The sequence below is a fragment of a genome, unplaced genomic scaffold (assembly GCF_019419815.1).
Source record: "Pyrus x bretschneideri cultivar Hongxiangsu unplaced genomic scaffold, Pyrus_bretschneideri_v1 Contig27, whole genome shotgun sequence".
NCBI lineage: Eukaryota > Viridiplantae > Streptophyta > Magnoliopsida > Rosales > Rosaceae > Pyrus > Pyrus x bretschneideri.
In genome coordinates, this window is record NW_025999579.1 from 3,359,549 (window position 1) to 3,376,175 (window position 16,627).

Genomic DNA, 16,627 nt, shown 5'->3' on the forward strand with positions numbered 1-16,627 from the left:
AATCTTAAGATGTGTTTTCCCCCTAGCGAATAGGAACGAGGATTAACCAAAATTTTGTGAATCTCTTTATTCATTTGTAGATGTGTACTTTGATAACGGGGATTTTATTTCTCTGTCTATCTTTAAGAAAATGGAGGACAACTATGGTTGTAGTGGATATAAATGTTTTCAGTTAGTGGTTTGGTGTATTGTGGCTGTTCTGTCTACATTAGAAATTCATTCACATTCATAAATATGTGTAATCCGAGATTATATAATTGTTTAGAAACCATAATTAGGATTTCAGATTGAAACTTGAAATTAAGATTAATCTGACAAGCATGACGAAAAGCCATTCCAGGAATGTTTGTATGGGTGAGCTCTAATTCCTTTCAGAGCTTTGCTAAACAATTTATCAATTCTATTACACTTATGTTTGGGTAAAGAAATTTAAGATTATTAAAGAATTTACAAATGACGGAAATTGAAATGACGAGATTTTATTTTCTAGAATTTGTAAATTTTCTTGTTTAGTTAATCTAAAAGAACAATGGAATTGAATACATAATTTGTTATTTTTAAACTCTCAATCATAAAATTGAGAAATAACACATATTTACATGGAATTTGAACTTGGGATTTGAAGGTTCCAAATTCCAAGTTTTTTTTCCACACGGAAATTCTAAATTTCTATGTTTATGAATTTAAACAAGAGAATTGGTGTCTGTCAGACTTTTACCAAAATTTCATGTTTATTTCCCTTATCCAAATATAATGTTAGTCAATAGTGAGAATTAATATGACTATTTATTTATTTTTGTTAATTTCATCATATGTACTTGATATATACAGCGGTTATTAATTTAGCGGCAGTTCAATAATCTTTTTTTTTTTTCACTTTTCACTTTTTTTTCTGAAAACTTGTTTGATATAGTTTTCAGGTTTCTTTAAAATGAAATCTAAAAACTAAAATCAAGCTAAATTTAAAAAACTCACAAAAGTAGCTTTTCTTAATTAATTTTCATTTTGTTTAAAAAGTAAAAAGTAAAAAACTGATATGGTCATCAAACGAACTCAACAAGATCAAAAGCATGCTCCGAGTTTTATTATGGTCATCAAACAAACCCTTAAAAAACTGAAAATCTTTCCTTTTAACGTTTGTATTACTTGAAAAGCAAGTTACTCTTTCTTACTAGAATAAATACAGGCCCAAGAGATGACAAATGTTATCATACAATTCTTCAAGCCCCTTCTACTCTCTAGCCGTTCCTCCCTCTCTAAATTTATACCACAACATTAAGCTTTTTTTTTTTTTTTTTGTGTTTTATTATTTCAATAAATTCGGTAAACAATCGCTAAAAAGCCTAAATCACAACCAAAGTGATCAGATAAGTTCTCGTTATGCAACACGTAGGTTTGGCGTTGAATATACAGTTAAGGTTGAGAGAAACTTAGGCTTAGGATAAGAAGAACATTGCACATGTGTTGTACTGGAGTTTGTTAGGGTACGTAATGAACGTAAACATAGAATCGAAGTCAGTGTTCATAACTCACAAGTCATCACAGCCATAACAAGCTGCTCCACATTTCTCTCACCAGTCATCCATTCCCACCATAACTAAGTCAACACTTGAAGACTAAAGTTTCAAATTTTTTACTTAATTAAATTCTAATCGTTTCCGATTTCGTATCTTGGGCTGAGTCCGGGTAAGCCGATAGAATCAAATCTTAGATACTTATCTATATCCTAATTTTGATTACACTACCTAACTAAGATAAACTAAGCTCTAATAAATAATAAAACAAAAAGATGCAATGTGGTTTCAGAGAAAGTGAGCAGCGAGGGAAAAATAGAGAGAAAGAGAAAGAGGGAGACATGGAGAATGAGAATGATTCTTCACCATTAGAGCAAGTGCCCCCTCCAAACCCTAAAGGAGGATGGAGAGCTATCAAATACATTCTTGGTACACAATATCATTCATCTTATAATCTTGTATTGAATTTTTTCTTTCATGTGATTTCTGATGGGGTTTTGGTTTGCCATTTCGTTAATTTTATTTCGTTGGTTGATTAATTTGAAGGGAATGAATCGTTCGAGAAGTTGGCTTCGATGAGTTTGATAGCCAACATCACAGTGTACTTGAGTACAAGATACAACTTAAGTGGAATATTCGTGGTAAATGTGGTTAATATATGGAATGGTACATCGAATGTTGTAACACTAGCAGGTGCTTTTGTGTCTGATGCTTATCTGGGCAGATTTAGTACCCTCCTCGTTGGATCCATGTCATCTCTCCTGGTAATAGTTATGATTCATCTGTCTCTTTTCCAATTAGAAGTTCTATCTCACTAGATTAATCATCAATTTCATCTAATCCATTATTTGGAATTTCAGTCAAGCATAACTAACATTGAAGTGAAATAATTAACCGATCTCTTATATGCTTAGAAGAATGGGAAATGTGCACACATACAAACCGGCTATAAACTTTCAATATAGAACCAAACCCGTTTTATATACGGCTTATCATCTGTTTAGTGTGTCCCATTATCTATTTTATTAAACGTTTGTAACTAGTTCTATTTATGCATATTTCGCTATAACAATTCAATTGTGCATTGTAATTATTTCTCATGCCTGTCCCCTGCATATATATTCTCCATCTTCTTAGGTTTTTCCTTTTGGTAGTAAAGTATCATGTAATCCAGGAAAATGATGATTTTGTACGCATGGTTGCAAATTTTTCTTTACACTTTTTCATTTTATTTCAGGGTATGGGAGCCATGACCCTTACTGCATCTATAGATAAGTTAAGACCCTCCACCTGCAAAGACCCCCAACATTGCCCTCAGCCCCAACCTTGGCAGCTGGTCTTCCTCTACATTGCTCTTCTACTGCTCTCCCTAGGAGCAGGTTGCATCAGGCCCTGCAACATTGCCTTTGGTGCTGACCAATTTGACACCAGGACAGCGAAAGGAAGGGCGCAACTCCAAAGCTTTTTCAATTGGTGGTATTTCTCTTTTACACTGGCTCTAGTTGTGGCCCTCACCGGAGTTGTGTACATCCAGACCAATATCAGTTGGGTCATAGGGTTTGTCATTCCCACTGCCTGCCTTGCTTCCTCTATCACCATTTTCTTGGTCGGCCGCCACACTTACATTTACTTGAAGCCTCAAGGGAGCATTTTTTTGGACATAGCCAAGGTCATCACAGCTGCCTGTCGAAAATCAAGAGTTACGGTTTCACTGGCTTCCGAGCACTCATTTTATGATCCTCCACTGAAAAATGCATCTGATCAGTCATATACGATCTTGAAGCTCCCTCACACTAATCGCTTCAGGTTCCTTGACAGAGCTGCTCTAATAACTAACCCGAATGAATTGGACAATCAAGGCAAGCCTAGGAGCAGTTGGAGGCTGTGTAGCCTCCAACAAGTTGAACAACTGAAGTGCTTAGTGGCAATTCTTCCAGTTTGGGTTACAGCAATCGGGACTTTCATGTGCATGGACCAACATAACACTTTCGGGGTCTTACAAATATTGCAAACGGACAGATCCATGGGACCGCATTTCAAATTCGCACCCGGATGGATGAATATCATAGCAATGCTTGCACTCGCAACGTGGATCTTCATCTACGAGCAAATTTACCTCCCGCTGGCCCAAAGAAGGAGCGGTAGGGACAAAAGACTGACGATGCAACAGAGGATCAACACTGGCATTGTGCTGTCCATTCTGTCCATGTTGGTATCTGGGATCGTTGAAGAGCACCGTCGTAAAACTGCTCTGAAACACGGATCATTCATTTCATCCGTGAGCTTTGGCCTACTCTTGCCACAGTTTGTCTTATCAGGGTTGACCGAGGCCTTTGCGGCTGTTTCCATAATGGAGTTTTTCACCATGCAAATGCCGGAGAGTATGAGGACTATTGCCGGGGCAGTCTTCTTCCTCAGCTTATCGGTTTCAAGTTATCTTGGCTCTTTGATAGTCAATATAGTCCACAAGGCAACCCAAAAGAATTGGGAAACGCCCTGGCTCGGCGGTCATGACCTTAACAAGAATAAGCTGGACTACTACTACTACATCATTGCTGGCCTCGGAGTTGTTAACCTTGCGTATTTCAATTTCTTTGCTCGACATTACGTAACGGTTGGAAGGTTTGGAAAAGGGAGAAGGGAGATGCAGCCGGAGAATCCGAGTGGCTCAAGAGACCTGGTGGAACGTGAATCGACGGACGAGGAGAAGGGGTTGGGAACTCATGCATAGATGGAGATGGACACAGATAATTATGTTATTTGTGCTATTTTGTTTGTTAAGAATTTCGTACATGGAAATGGATATAATTTATTGATGCTACTCTGTTTTTGAAAGTACATACATAAAATTAGATAGTACTAGAGAGAGCTGACTAGGGAGGGTTGGAGACACATGACATTACTTGGCCCTCATTCTTTTTTCTTTGATACAATCAATTGTTGCACTGTCTTGTGTTGTCACCAATACTCTAATGATACAACACATGTACTTATTTATTAAAACTATATAGTTCATGAAATATCAATCATATCGTTCATTTATATTATAACATGTGAATTAATTAATAACATTACATGATAGATTCATCATCACACTCAAAAACCTTCACGTTTTTAACATGCAAATCATTTGTTTATTTAACACTCAAAAACAAGTTCAAGATAAAAATGTCAATCAAGACAAATAGTAGCATGAACACCTCATATGTGTCTAGCTCATGTCCAGTTGCAAAGATGTAACGGAAACCACACACTTGTGGCTAGTGCAGTCAAAAACCAATTTCATCCTTTCATTTCATTGATGGATTATTTGATTTCTAACACGGATATCCCACGCTTCACAAGCTTAATTTGTTATTATATTCAAGTGGGGCGTGGGTGGATAGAAGTTTCAAGGCTTCAGATAAGCGTGTGTTGAATATATATATATATATATATATATATATATATATATATATATATATATGCACGCTTCTTATTGTGTCCCTTTCAAGGAGTATGATTCTTTCTTCTCTTTTTTTTCCTTTCCTTCCCTCCTCTCTTATTTAAATGGTTACAATTAAGCCACGTCATCATCTTTTATTAATTTTTTATAGAAATATAAAGACAAAATAGAGAAGGTGAGAGGAGGGGATGGAAAGAGGAGGAGAGAGAATTATAGTCCATTCTCAAATCCCAATCCCACCAAATTAACTCAATTGTCAATGCGGAACCTCTTGCCACCCTACTCCGTCCTCTTTTCATCCTCTCCTCTCACATTCTCTATTTTGTCTTTATATTTCTATAAAAAAAAAATTAATATTAGATGTTGATGTGACTTAATCGTAATCATTCAAATAGGAGGGAAGGGAAGGGAAGGGAAAAAAATAGGGAAGAGAATCCTACTCCTTTAAGAATTGGACTTGAAATTGAATTTGGAGTTTGCTGCAGCCTACATGTCTTCTTTTTTTTTTTTAACTAATGATTGTCTGTTTTATTTTTTATATGAAGTAACCTAACCAAAGACGATATCGTTCTGACCAGGTAATATTTTTAAAAAATAAGAATAAGAAAGAACAACTCCTCTATGAAGGATTTTATCAAGCGGTTGAAGGGGTATGTACGAATGACATTTCCAACATTTAAAAGAGCAGCACTTAAATCATCCATAAAAATTCAGCAAAGTTGGTAGGGTCAGCTAGCTGCCCTTGCCGCTTAATGGGCCTGCTGATTTTCTAGTATGTATTATTCTTTCTTTAGGTAAAAAACTTGTAAGAAAAGAGTGTAATAAATCATATAACCTAATTCAAAAAGAAAATAAGTCGTTGTAGGAAACAAATCCTATTTACACGTAATTATTACATTACTCATGTCAACACCAACTACAATGAAAGTCGACTCATATTTCTTGGTAAGGTTTAAGTAAAAATCTGTTGTCAAAGAGATTTGAGTTAAAAATCGCAAAACCTTTTCGTAACGCATATTATTTTTCCTCGTAGAAACATAAATCTTTTCTCTTCATGCTTTTCTACTTCATTGAACATACAAGAAAATACATGTTAACTTTTACACACGTGAATCATACAAATTGACAAGAGTGTGACTGAGAGTGACCTGAGTTTGGCTTCTTCCTGCAATGAGCTTGGTTGAGAATTCACACATTAATCTGTAAGGACGCATTCACATGAGCAGACAGAGAAAAACGAAAGGCTGGAAATCAAGCACACCAGAAGAGAGTTCAAATTCTCAACGTCATCGCCCTTACAAATAATACTTGCTTAAATAAGTTAAGGGCCTCAAAAATTAATTGGTAATAGGGTAAGTGACTCAACTCTTTATTAGTTATAAGCTTTTGCAAGGTTAATTTGTTAACTCTCCGATGTGAAACGATCTTCACTCACATGTCCTTTCATGAATGGCGAATTTTTAAGCCTAATAAGTAGACCATTTTAACCCAATGACCTGGATCACTTGTAGACAATCTTTACATCCTCTCCCAATTGCGGCAGTAGAGTCAAGATTGGCCACTCTATAATGCATCCATGGTCCAGTTGTTAACCGGCCTAAAAATGTAAGAACCTGACAAATATAATAATTGAGAGAGGGTAGAGTGATGACTCATCCTCCTCCTATCAAGGAGGAGAGCTTAAATAGGTGGAAGCTCATTCAGAAATCTATCAATTTATTTAGCAGATTTAGCCGTTCTCTAACGATAGTTATCACCTGCCAATACTTCGATTTTTATACAAAATAAAATAGGCAACGGAGAAAAACCGTTGCCTGAACCCAAAATTGCAGAAGTGACGGCCAGTAGCTGTACAAAGAGAGGAGGGAGAGAAAGTGCTTAAAATTGCAAGTAGAATGGCGAAGAATTACGAGGAGGCTATTACAAAAGATGAGTCTGAGATCAAGTACCGTGGCATCAAAGCCATGCCCTTTGTTATAGGTATAAGAAATAGTAGTAAATTAATTAATTTCCGTTTTTTTTTTTTTTTTTTTGTTTCGTTGAAGATCTTTTTCCTAAGTGCTCAATATGTAAAAATTAAATTGCAGGAAATGAAACCTTTGAGAAGCTAGGAACTATAGGAACTTCATCGAACCTTTTGGTCTATCTGACCACAGTGTTCAACATGAAAAGCATCACAGCTACAAATCTTGTCAATGTCTTCAATGGCACCACCAACTTTGCCACCTTGCCGGGAGCCTTCCTGAGTGACACCTATTTCGGCCGCTACAATACCCTCGGATTTGCTTCAGTTGCTTCTTTCTTGGTATATTTCTGGTTGCACTAATTTCCATTACATGAAAAAATTGCAACTAGAACTATGTCTGATTGTTTTTTCGTCGCAATGGATTATTTTCTGCAGGGGATGCTGATACTAACCCTAACAGCGGCGGTTGCAAAGCTGCATCCTCCAAGCTGTGAAGCAGACGGAATAAGTGGTCCATGCATTGGTCCAACACCATGGCAAATGGCATTTCTACTAAGCGGACTCGGTCTACTAGTTGTCGGAGCTGGTGGCATTAGGCCTTGTAACTTAGCCTTTGGTGCAGACCAATTTGATCCCAATACTGAATCAGGGAAGAAGGCTACCAACAGCTTTTTCAACTGGTACTACTTCACCTTCACTTTTGCCATGATGGTTTCTTTGACAGTCATCGTCTACGTGCAATCGAACGTGAGCTGGGCTTGGGGGTTGGGAATTCCTACGTTTCTCATGTTCTTGTCATGTGCACTATTCTTCATGGGTACAAAAATTTATATGATAGTGAAACCAGATGGTAGTCCATTCACAACTGCAGTGAGGGTCACAGTTGCTGCAGTCAAGAAGAGAGGACTGCAATTACCGGAGCAACCTGGGATTTCACTTTTTAACTACGTCCCGAAAAGCTCTATCAACTCCAAGATTCCTTACACTGATCAATTCAGGTAACTTAACTATAATGACTCATTAGTTGCTTTAGATTTCCTCTTGATTAGAATGTCTTGTTCCCTTTTAATTTTTACTTGAAAATTTTTAGTAAAGTTTGTGAATTTACACTGACCAAATACATTGTTGATATTCACTTTGTATTTGATAATATCAACAATCCCTTAAGTATTGTAGATTGATATCTGTAGCAATCAATCATTTCCTTTACAACTCGGCCTGTCAACCAAGACAAGACAATTATTTGATACAATAATTGAATCAGCATCAGCCTCATCATAAAGGCTTTATCTGGATCAGCCCCATAGTCAAACCAATTAATAATTGACATATTTGACTAACCAAAAAGTTAACACTATTGATTTTCCAGAATCCTTAACAAAGCTGCAATCATGACCAATGAAGACAAAATCAACCCGGATGGGTCAGCAGCAAATCCATGGGGACTTTGCAGTATGCAGCAAGTGGAAGAAATTAAGTGCTTGGTGAGAGTGGTTCCCATTTGGATCTCACAAGTTATATACTATGTTACCCATGTGCAACAACAAACTTATACAGTCTTCCAAGCACTGCAATCCGACAGGCACCTTGGCAACACCGGCTTCAAGATCCCCGCTGCGTCTTACACAATATTCAGCATGCTTGCCCTCACACTCTGGATACCAATCTATGACAGACTCATAGTCCCAAAATTGAGAAAAATTACAGGAAAAGAAGGGGGCATCACAGTACTACAAAAGATGGGCATTGGCATGGTTCTTGCTATAATAACCATGCTAGTGTCTGGCCTAGTTGAAGAGAAGAGAAGAAGCTTGGCTCTCTCTAATCCCATTGGAATGGAGGAAAGAAGGGGTGCAATTTCTTCGATGTCCGGATTTTGGTTCGTCCCTCAGTTGTCACTAATCGGACTGTCTGAGGCTTGCACAGTAATTGGACAAGTGGAGTTTTATTACAAGCAATTCCCAGAAAACATGAGAAGCATTGGGGGTTCATTTTTGTTTGTAGGGATGGCAATGTCCAATTACCTGAGTAGTTTTTTGGTGTCCATAGTTCACCATACCAGTGATTGGCTGCCTGAAGATCTTAACAAGGGGAGATTGGATTACTTTTATTATGTGGTGCTTGTATTGGAGGTTTTGAATCTTGTCTATTTCGTAGTACTTGCTAGGTGGTTTAAGTACAAAGGAAGTGGTGGAAGTGCCTCCGAAATTGGGATGGAGAATATGCAATCTGAGAAACATCTTGTTTGATAGACTAAGATCAAACGTAGCCAGCTAGCTACAAAATCGTGGTCTCGATTAGGGAAATCATGCAAGAAACAAGTGTAAAATTTTTTCTGTTACAATTTTACTTTACTCCACTTATGTACGGTTATTTTAAAGGAGCATGAATTTAGTTGCATGCAAAAATTTCTTACAGTATACCAAAAGAAAATTTTACAATTGCAACACGTGTTTGCTGTTTTGGTATAATGAGGTTGATCAGAATCACGAGAGATCAAATAATTAAGCTGTCTCCATCTCCAAGTCCAAAACGCAAACGAAGAGAGCAACTCCATTTGTGAAGAAAATGAAAGCTCGATGCCGATCATCCAGTGCACATATACCACAAGTGGGAAATATGGACTAATAATTCAAGCTACAAATATACATATATATATGTATGTGTGTGTGTGTGTGTGTGTGTGTGTGTGTGTGTGTGTATAATTTATATCTGGCTAACAAAAAGAAAGGGAAACCATATTGCATGACGCAACAGTTGACCCATGTCACTCATCCCTATGGTTTTAGAAAATGGAGTTTTAGCGAAAAACTCACGATAGGTACTGTTTAATTTAACGAAAAACCACGTTTTTACACTAAAAAATCAAACCTGGTACTATTCACTTTACTCTTTATTTTGTCCTTATCGTTAAAACTCAAAATTTTGAAAGTCTTTTCATTAATTTTCCTTTTAGAAAATCGAAAGGATATGAGAATTCAACATCTACATCGAAATATATGATATGATTATCATTAAAGTTCAGAATCTAGAGTTAGTTGAAGTGTTAGGTGACAAATTTTGTATTGTGAGCACGGTTCATCACCAAATTAATCTATTATTATTAGGTGTTAGATTTTATCGATAACATTAGAGATGAAAACTGTTATATGAGTAGCATTTTGTCGTACGGTTGATGTGGGATCCACTTCTTCAGCAGTATGATGATCAAATATGAGCATACTGTGAGGAACTTTCTGATTATTAAGATTCTAGATTCGCATAATTAAAGATTGTATCAGTAAAGGCCTATTCGGAAACGACTCGAGAAGAGTCGTCGATAGAATTATTTTTGGAAAGAAATATCTACCATGTGCTTGTACGTAAGTGCTTCCATGAACTCACAAAAATGATTTTGCCCTCCTAAAATCATTTTCCTAACGGATCCCAAAAGTATCTTATACGTAACTACTAACAAACATATAGGATATGAAGATCAAAATAAAAGGGTAATACTTCATCCACCAAAATTTTAAACAAAATTTGCAAATAAAATGATGTATCACTAATATAAAATAAACACGTTAATCAACATTTAAATAATAATCTAATTATCAACGTTCACATCAATTGTTTTACAAAATTTAGTTTAAATATTTATCCCACTACTTTTCTATTCTTATAATATTAGAATTTGTTGAAAGAAACCATTTTCTTTCTAATTTTTCCAATTAAACGAATAGAAGAGAATCGGAACAAGCTCTCCAATTCCAATGAAAATTTTGTGGTTTTAACTTTTAAGTCAATTACAGTATATGGTATTCTTCTTCATTGTAAGTAAGAAGTCTTTAGTTCGAATCTCGTAATCGCGAGTTTGCAGTCAATTTATTCCTTCAGCCTCTTAGTATAAATATATTGTTGAATAAAAAAAATTGTGAAGTGCCGATTTAGTCAATGAACTATCACCTCCGTGAAAATTAGGTCCCTGAATTATTTTTTTAATAAAATAAGTCTCTAAATTCGTTACAAATTGCTAATTTGATCCCTACTATTATAATCAAAGCTATTTTATCCAATTTTTCAACTTAAATCATTTGACACACTTTAGAGTGCATTATCGTCCTTTTCTCGCCTATAAGCCCCTACCATTTCATATAGGTTGCGAATTTAATGTATAATTTACGCTCCAAAGGCAACTCAATGCACTCTTTCTTTATGATAACATTACCAATCTACCCTCCAATGTGTATAACATGCAAGTAATGTGACTTAAATTGACGAAAATTTGAATATAGTAGCTTCGAATATAATATTAAGGATGTGATTGGCAGATATTTATAATTCAATGACTGATTTTTCTTAAAAAAATAGTTTAGAGACCTAATTTTCACTCAGATTCAGATGATAATTCAGGGACTAAATTGGCAGCTCACTGGTTTCAAACTATTTTTTTCAATTAAAAAAATCTGCACAATTCCAATATTGTTTGATGTTTCCCGCTACATTCTCATCTTTATGCCTTGAATATTCTTTGCAGGCGGATGCACGTATGACTTATCAAATCATAATAAGCTTGAATTATTGGATAAGAGAGAAATTTGAAATTTTCGTAATCTCTAGATACAGTCAGTTAATTTCCATCTTTATTATTTCGAAATATTCGGATTTATAAATTTTTCAATTGGAATTTTTTGGTCGGGATCAGAATTTTCAATTCAACATGCACGATTGCACCCCAAGAGAGATGGAGAGTCAAAAGAACAAAGATGACACTTTCATTTATTTTTTTCGTAGATATTTATCATGTTCAATCAACTCAAGAATTAAATAGTCAGTCAATATATTCTAAGTTGTTGAATGAAAAAGACGTAGTTACCTCTTTGTACTCGACCTACGAGCCATGTAATAGTTTTTAGGGTCAACAAGATCATCACCAAAAATAGTGGTTTAATGCATTGTTAGATGTTTTGCAATGTAAACAAAGACATTAATTTCCAATCATGATAGTACAATTGCAGCTAGCTTCCCTTCTATTTTACTATCATTTGCAATTAGGGTTATAGGGTTGGAAACAAGTACGATAAATTGAAATTAGTGTTACAGACAATTGCTTGCACCCAATAAAACAGAAGACTAGTGAAACACCAAAGTGTGACGACTACAGGGTCTAAGTGCACTTGGGGTTTCATGATCAGTGACAGTGAGTCGGTGCCTCCTGTGCCCACAATCCTTGTCGAGAAATTCTAGCATACAGCCGCGGTATGCGGCAGCCTCTCATAGGGGTCGGCCCTATCTGTAGAGGTCTGCATGCAGTGTTGTGGTTCAAATTTGTTTTTGACAACAATTAAACTTAAGACCACTCACTTACAAATGAAGAAGAATATCACTAGACCGTAGTACTAAGTGGCTGCATGCAGTGTTACACTAAGAACACATTGAAAAAATTACAAAGAAACTATCACACGAACCCATAATTACCGTGGAAGGAATGACTAAAAATAAAAAATAAGATCTTGGTTTGGGAGATGTTTATAAAATTTCCTTACCTTTTATCATTGAAATTGTAGGAAATTCCAATGTATGCTTTCATCAAAACGTAAGCAACTTTTCCTCAACTAAGCTTTGTTTTTTTCTTTTCCTAACTTTGTAGAATCTTGTTGGGTTGTACTTTTTGATGAAATTGAGATTCCACCATAAAATCGATTGGTGATATGGGGAGTAGCTCAAGACCATATAAGCACATAACAAACATTATCCCTCACCGATGTGGGACAACTCTCAACACTTTTTCCTGCAATGTTACACGAAGGGGTTGAAGCCAAGGATGAGTAGAAACCACTGGAATGCCTTCTCGTACTACATCTTCTATTTTCCTTTTTGAGGGGATTTACTATATCGCATGCGAAAATAAAAGTTTGGCATCGCAATATTCTTTATTCAAAGTTAACCGATTTCAACAACATAGGAAGAAAAATTAAGGGATTAGATGTAGCAATAATCCAGCATTACATATAGATTGTGTATGATATTTATAGAAGTTTCTTTCTTTCAAGATTTAATTTTGAGACTAATATTCGATTTAACCATACCATATATAAATTAGCTAGTGGACTTAGAGTCACATAACGACTTGTTGGTCCAACAAATCTCAGAAAGCATATGTAAATACTGCTCAAATCGAGATAACTGCCAAAGACAGACAGGACACTTACTCAATCGATTAATCCGGTAAAATACAAACTAGTCGTGATAGGTAGCTCGGCTGCATGTGGTAGAGCTGCTCGATTAGTGTAGTTCTAGCTCGAATGAGACTAGCGTAGTGTCGGATGAGACCAAATACAACAAATCTCTTAATACGGTGAGAAGTCTCTTAATATGATGAGAAGTGCTATGTGAATGACGTAGTCAAGTTTTCTTCCCCCATTATATAGTTCGTTTTGATTCCTTTTTTCTTAAAACATGAGAGCAATCATGGAAAACAATGAGATAGATAGCCTGGAGAAGAATAAGAGAGGTTCTACAGGTGAAGAACCAATTATATACAGAGGATGGAAAGCGATGCCATTTGTCATAGGTGAGTGCAACTTTTTGCTTTCTTTTTGTTTCATGCTCTTCCCATCAGATTAATTTCCTTTTCTCTTCTGTTTAATCATGAATTTATCTTATTTTTTTTCACTTATTTTTGAGCAATCCATCTGCATAAAATTTCAGGAAATGAAACATTTGAGAAGCTAGGAGCCATTGGGACCTTGGCCAACCTCTAGGTCTATCTTACTAGTGTATTCAACCTGAAGAGAATTACAGCTGCAACTCTTATTACTATCTTCAGTGGCACCACCAACTTTGCAACCTTGCTCGGAGCTTTCGTTACCGACACTTATTTCGGTCGTTACAAGACGTTGGGATTTTCGTCGATCGTTTCTTTTATGGTATTTACAAAACTACCATTTTTTTACTTTGATTCATTTTCGTTGTCCAACATACAAATATTAGGGAAATATGCACAAATAGACATTAAATAGTATATTATAAACCAACGTTGAGTGCCTCTAAATTGTCTATTTAGCGTCCATCTAATTCTAGTTATATTAAACATTTGTAGCGGTTCTATTAGTGCATATTTTCTCAAAAATTAAGCTTTGATTAGTTTCTATTTCAAGGTTTCTTACCTTTTTGACTATTTGGCTCCAAATGTATTTTAACGCTCGGAGCTTTCATTTCTAATACTTAATTATCTCAATCATTATAAAATGATGAGATATTCGGATATCACTTCCTTTAAGGTACTTACAAAACTATTGTTTGCTACTTTGGTTCATTTTCAATGTTCAACATATGCAAATTCCAAAAACATACACACAATTAAGCAATAAGCCGTTTCTAAACCATATTTTAGTGTCTCTTTGTTATCTGTTTAACGTCCATCTGATTATATATTTGATTAAAAGTTGGTAACTAATTTTTTTTGTTCATATTTCCTCGAAAAATAAGCTTTGATTCATTTTCACTTCCAAAGTTTCTTACCTCATCATGACCCCTTTTAACTCATTAGCTCCAAAATGTGTGTGTGTGTGTGTCTTAATCCTATGATTAATTTGCTGCTTTATCTAGGGACTGCTGCTGATAGACTTTACTGCAGTATTCAAGAACTTGCATCCTCCTCAGTGCAAACAAGAAGAGAGAGGAACATGTAAGGGGCCAACAGTTGGTCAAATGGCATTTTTACTAACTGGTTTTGGGATGCTAACAGTCGGAGCTGCAGGCATCAGGCCATGTAACTTGGCATTTGGGGCAGACCAATTCGACCTGAAAACGGAGTCCGGAAAACGAGGAATCAACTGCTTCTTCAACTGGTACATGTTCACCTTCACTTTCGCACAGATGATAGTATTGACCCTCATTGTATATGTCCAGTCAAATGTAAGTTGGGGTCTAGGGTTTGGTATTCCAGCCATTTTAATGTTGATATCATGTGTTCTCTTCTTCATGGGATCAAAAATGTACGTGAAAGTGAAAGCCTCTGGTAGTCCAATGAAGAGTGTAGCACAGGTCGTGGCGGTTTCCTTTGCGAAAAGGCACTTGAAGGCTAAAAGGCCAGAGCAGCCATGGCTCTCCATGTATGTGTACATGCCTCCCAATTCAATCAACTCCAAGCTTCCTTACACAAATCAATTCAGGTAAATTAGTTATAACTTCATGCACTTTATATGCCTTCTTTTTGAAAGAAAGAAACTTAAGTACGCCTGGAATGACATTAATTGTGGTGTTATTCTAAGTCAATCGTGCACTGTTAACTTTTCTTGGCAACGGGTGATTGGATTAAATTATAAAGTTAAAGATAATGCACATATCTGGAACAGATTAAAGAACGGACGTCATGTGCATGCACAAAGAATTTCTGCATATACATACATTTTTATCATGTTCTTTGATTGCCTTCTAGGGATTTCGGTTTTGAGCACGCTCTTCGATTTCAAATTGGAAACTCTTTGAATCAATTCGAAGAGGCGGTTTAGTTGGCGGTCCATAAACTCTTTGAAGTCTTTGAGTTTGACTCGAAGGATTTCAAATGTGAAATCCACGAGGTAGTATCCCAGGTGTAGGTAAGTTCTTAAGAATCTTATTGTCACATCTCAGATGCCTTGACAAGGCAGCAATTCTTACGCCGGAAGACAAAATGAACCCGGATGGATCGGCAGCTGATCCGTGGAGACTTTGCATCATGCAGCAAGTGGAAGAAGTGAAATGCCTGCTGAGAGTGTTACCAATATGGGCAGCAGCCCCCGTATTCCATATTCCCATAGTCCAGCAGCAAACCTTTGTTGTCTTCCAAGCCCTTCAATCCAGTCGAAGCCTCGGAAAAACCAGCTTCCAAATCCCGGCTGCATCCTACACGGTCTTCCTGATGCTGGCCATGAGCATATGGATACCAATCTACGACCGCCTTCTTGTCCCATTCCTCCAAAGGCTCACGGGAAAAGAAGGTGGCATCACATTGCTGCAAAGAATTGGAATCGGCATTTTTCTCTCTGTGATCGCCATGCTAGTATCTGATCTGTAGAAGGACACCGAAGGACTATAGCGCTAACAAAACCAATTCCAGGAATCCAGACAAGGGGTGACATTTCATCCATGTCCGGCTTTTGGCTGGTCCCTCAGCTCACACTAACGGGGCTTGCTGAAGCGTTCACCTCAGTTGGCCAAGTCGAGTTCTACTACAAGCAATTCCCGGAAAACATGAGAAGCATTGGAGGGTCTATCTACTTTTGTGGACTGGCTGGTTCTAGTTACTTGAGTAGTGCGTTATTTGTCATAGTTAACCGGACTACTGAGGGGGCCGGGACAGGGAATTGGCTGCCGGAAGATCTCAACAAGGGGAGGCTGGATTACTACTATTACTTGATTGCTGCTCTTGGAGCCATTAGTTTGGGATACTTTTTAGTGTGTGCAAAGTGATACAAGTACAAAGGTGATGGGGACAACAATGCCCTTCAAGTTTTAGTGCAGAAATCAAATGAACATGAGATTTGATGCAAACCTAGATGAGAATGTATATTTCAAACAGATTTCTAAATTACACAAGTGAAAAATAAAACCATCGTCAATTTTATAATAGCATATTTACTTGGAATGAGTATCCAAAGAATCAAAATTATTCTAATCCACGACTTCTTGGTGTCTTCTATCACATGTAGTCAAAAAACATGTGCCGTCCACATTACA

The 16,627-nt window shown here is 36.6% G+C and overlaps 2 protein-coding genes and 1 pseudogene across 2 annotated transcripts; all 3 read left to right on the plus strand.

The window, feature by feature from the left end:
* Positions 1-1,789: 1,789 nt before the first annotated feature.
* On the plus strand, positions 1,790-4,413 carry LOC103935420 (protein NRT1/ PTR FAMILY 2.8). The gene is made up of 3 exons (XM_009345186.2): positions 1,790-1,943; positions 2,061-2,278; positions 2,752-4,413. The coding sequence occupies exons 1-3, from the start codon at positions 1,790-1,792 to the stop codon at positions 4,243-4,245; spliced, it is 1,866 nt and encodes a 621-aa protein (XP_009343461.2). The 3' UTR covers positions 4,246-4,413.
* A 2,232-nt stretch (positions 4,414-6,645) lies between these two features.
* Positions 6,646-9,366, plus strand: LOC103935394 (protein NRT1/ PTR FAMILY 2.11). Its single transcript, XM_009345156.3, has 4 exons — positions 6,646-6,939; positions 7,047-7,264; positions 7,361-7,923; positions 8,295-9,366. Exons 1-4 carry the CDS (start codon positions 6,855-6,857, stop codon positions 9,172-9,174), a joined length of 1,746 nt encoding a protein of 581 aa, XP_009343431.2. The 5' UTR covers positions 6,646-6,854; the 3' UTR covers positions 9,175-9,366.
* A 4,009-nt stretch (positions 9,367-13,375) lies between these two features.
* On the plus strand, positions 13,376-16,435 carry LOC103935395 (annotated as a pseudogene).
* The last annotated feature ends 192 nt before the right edge of the window (positions 16,436-16,627 follow it).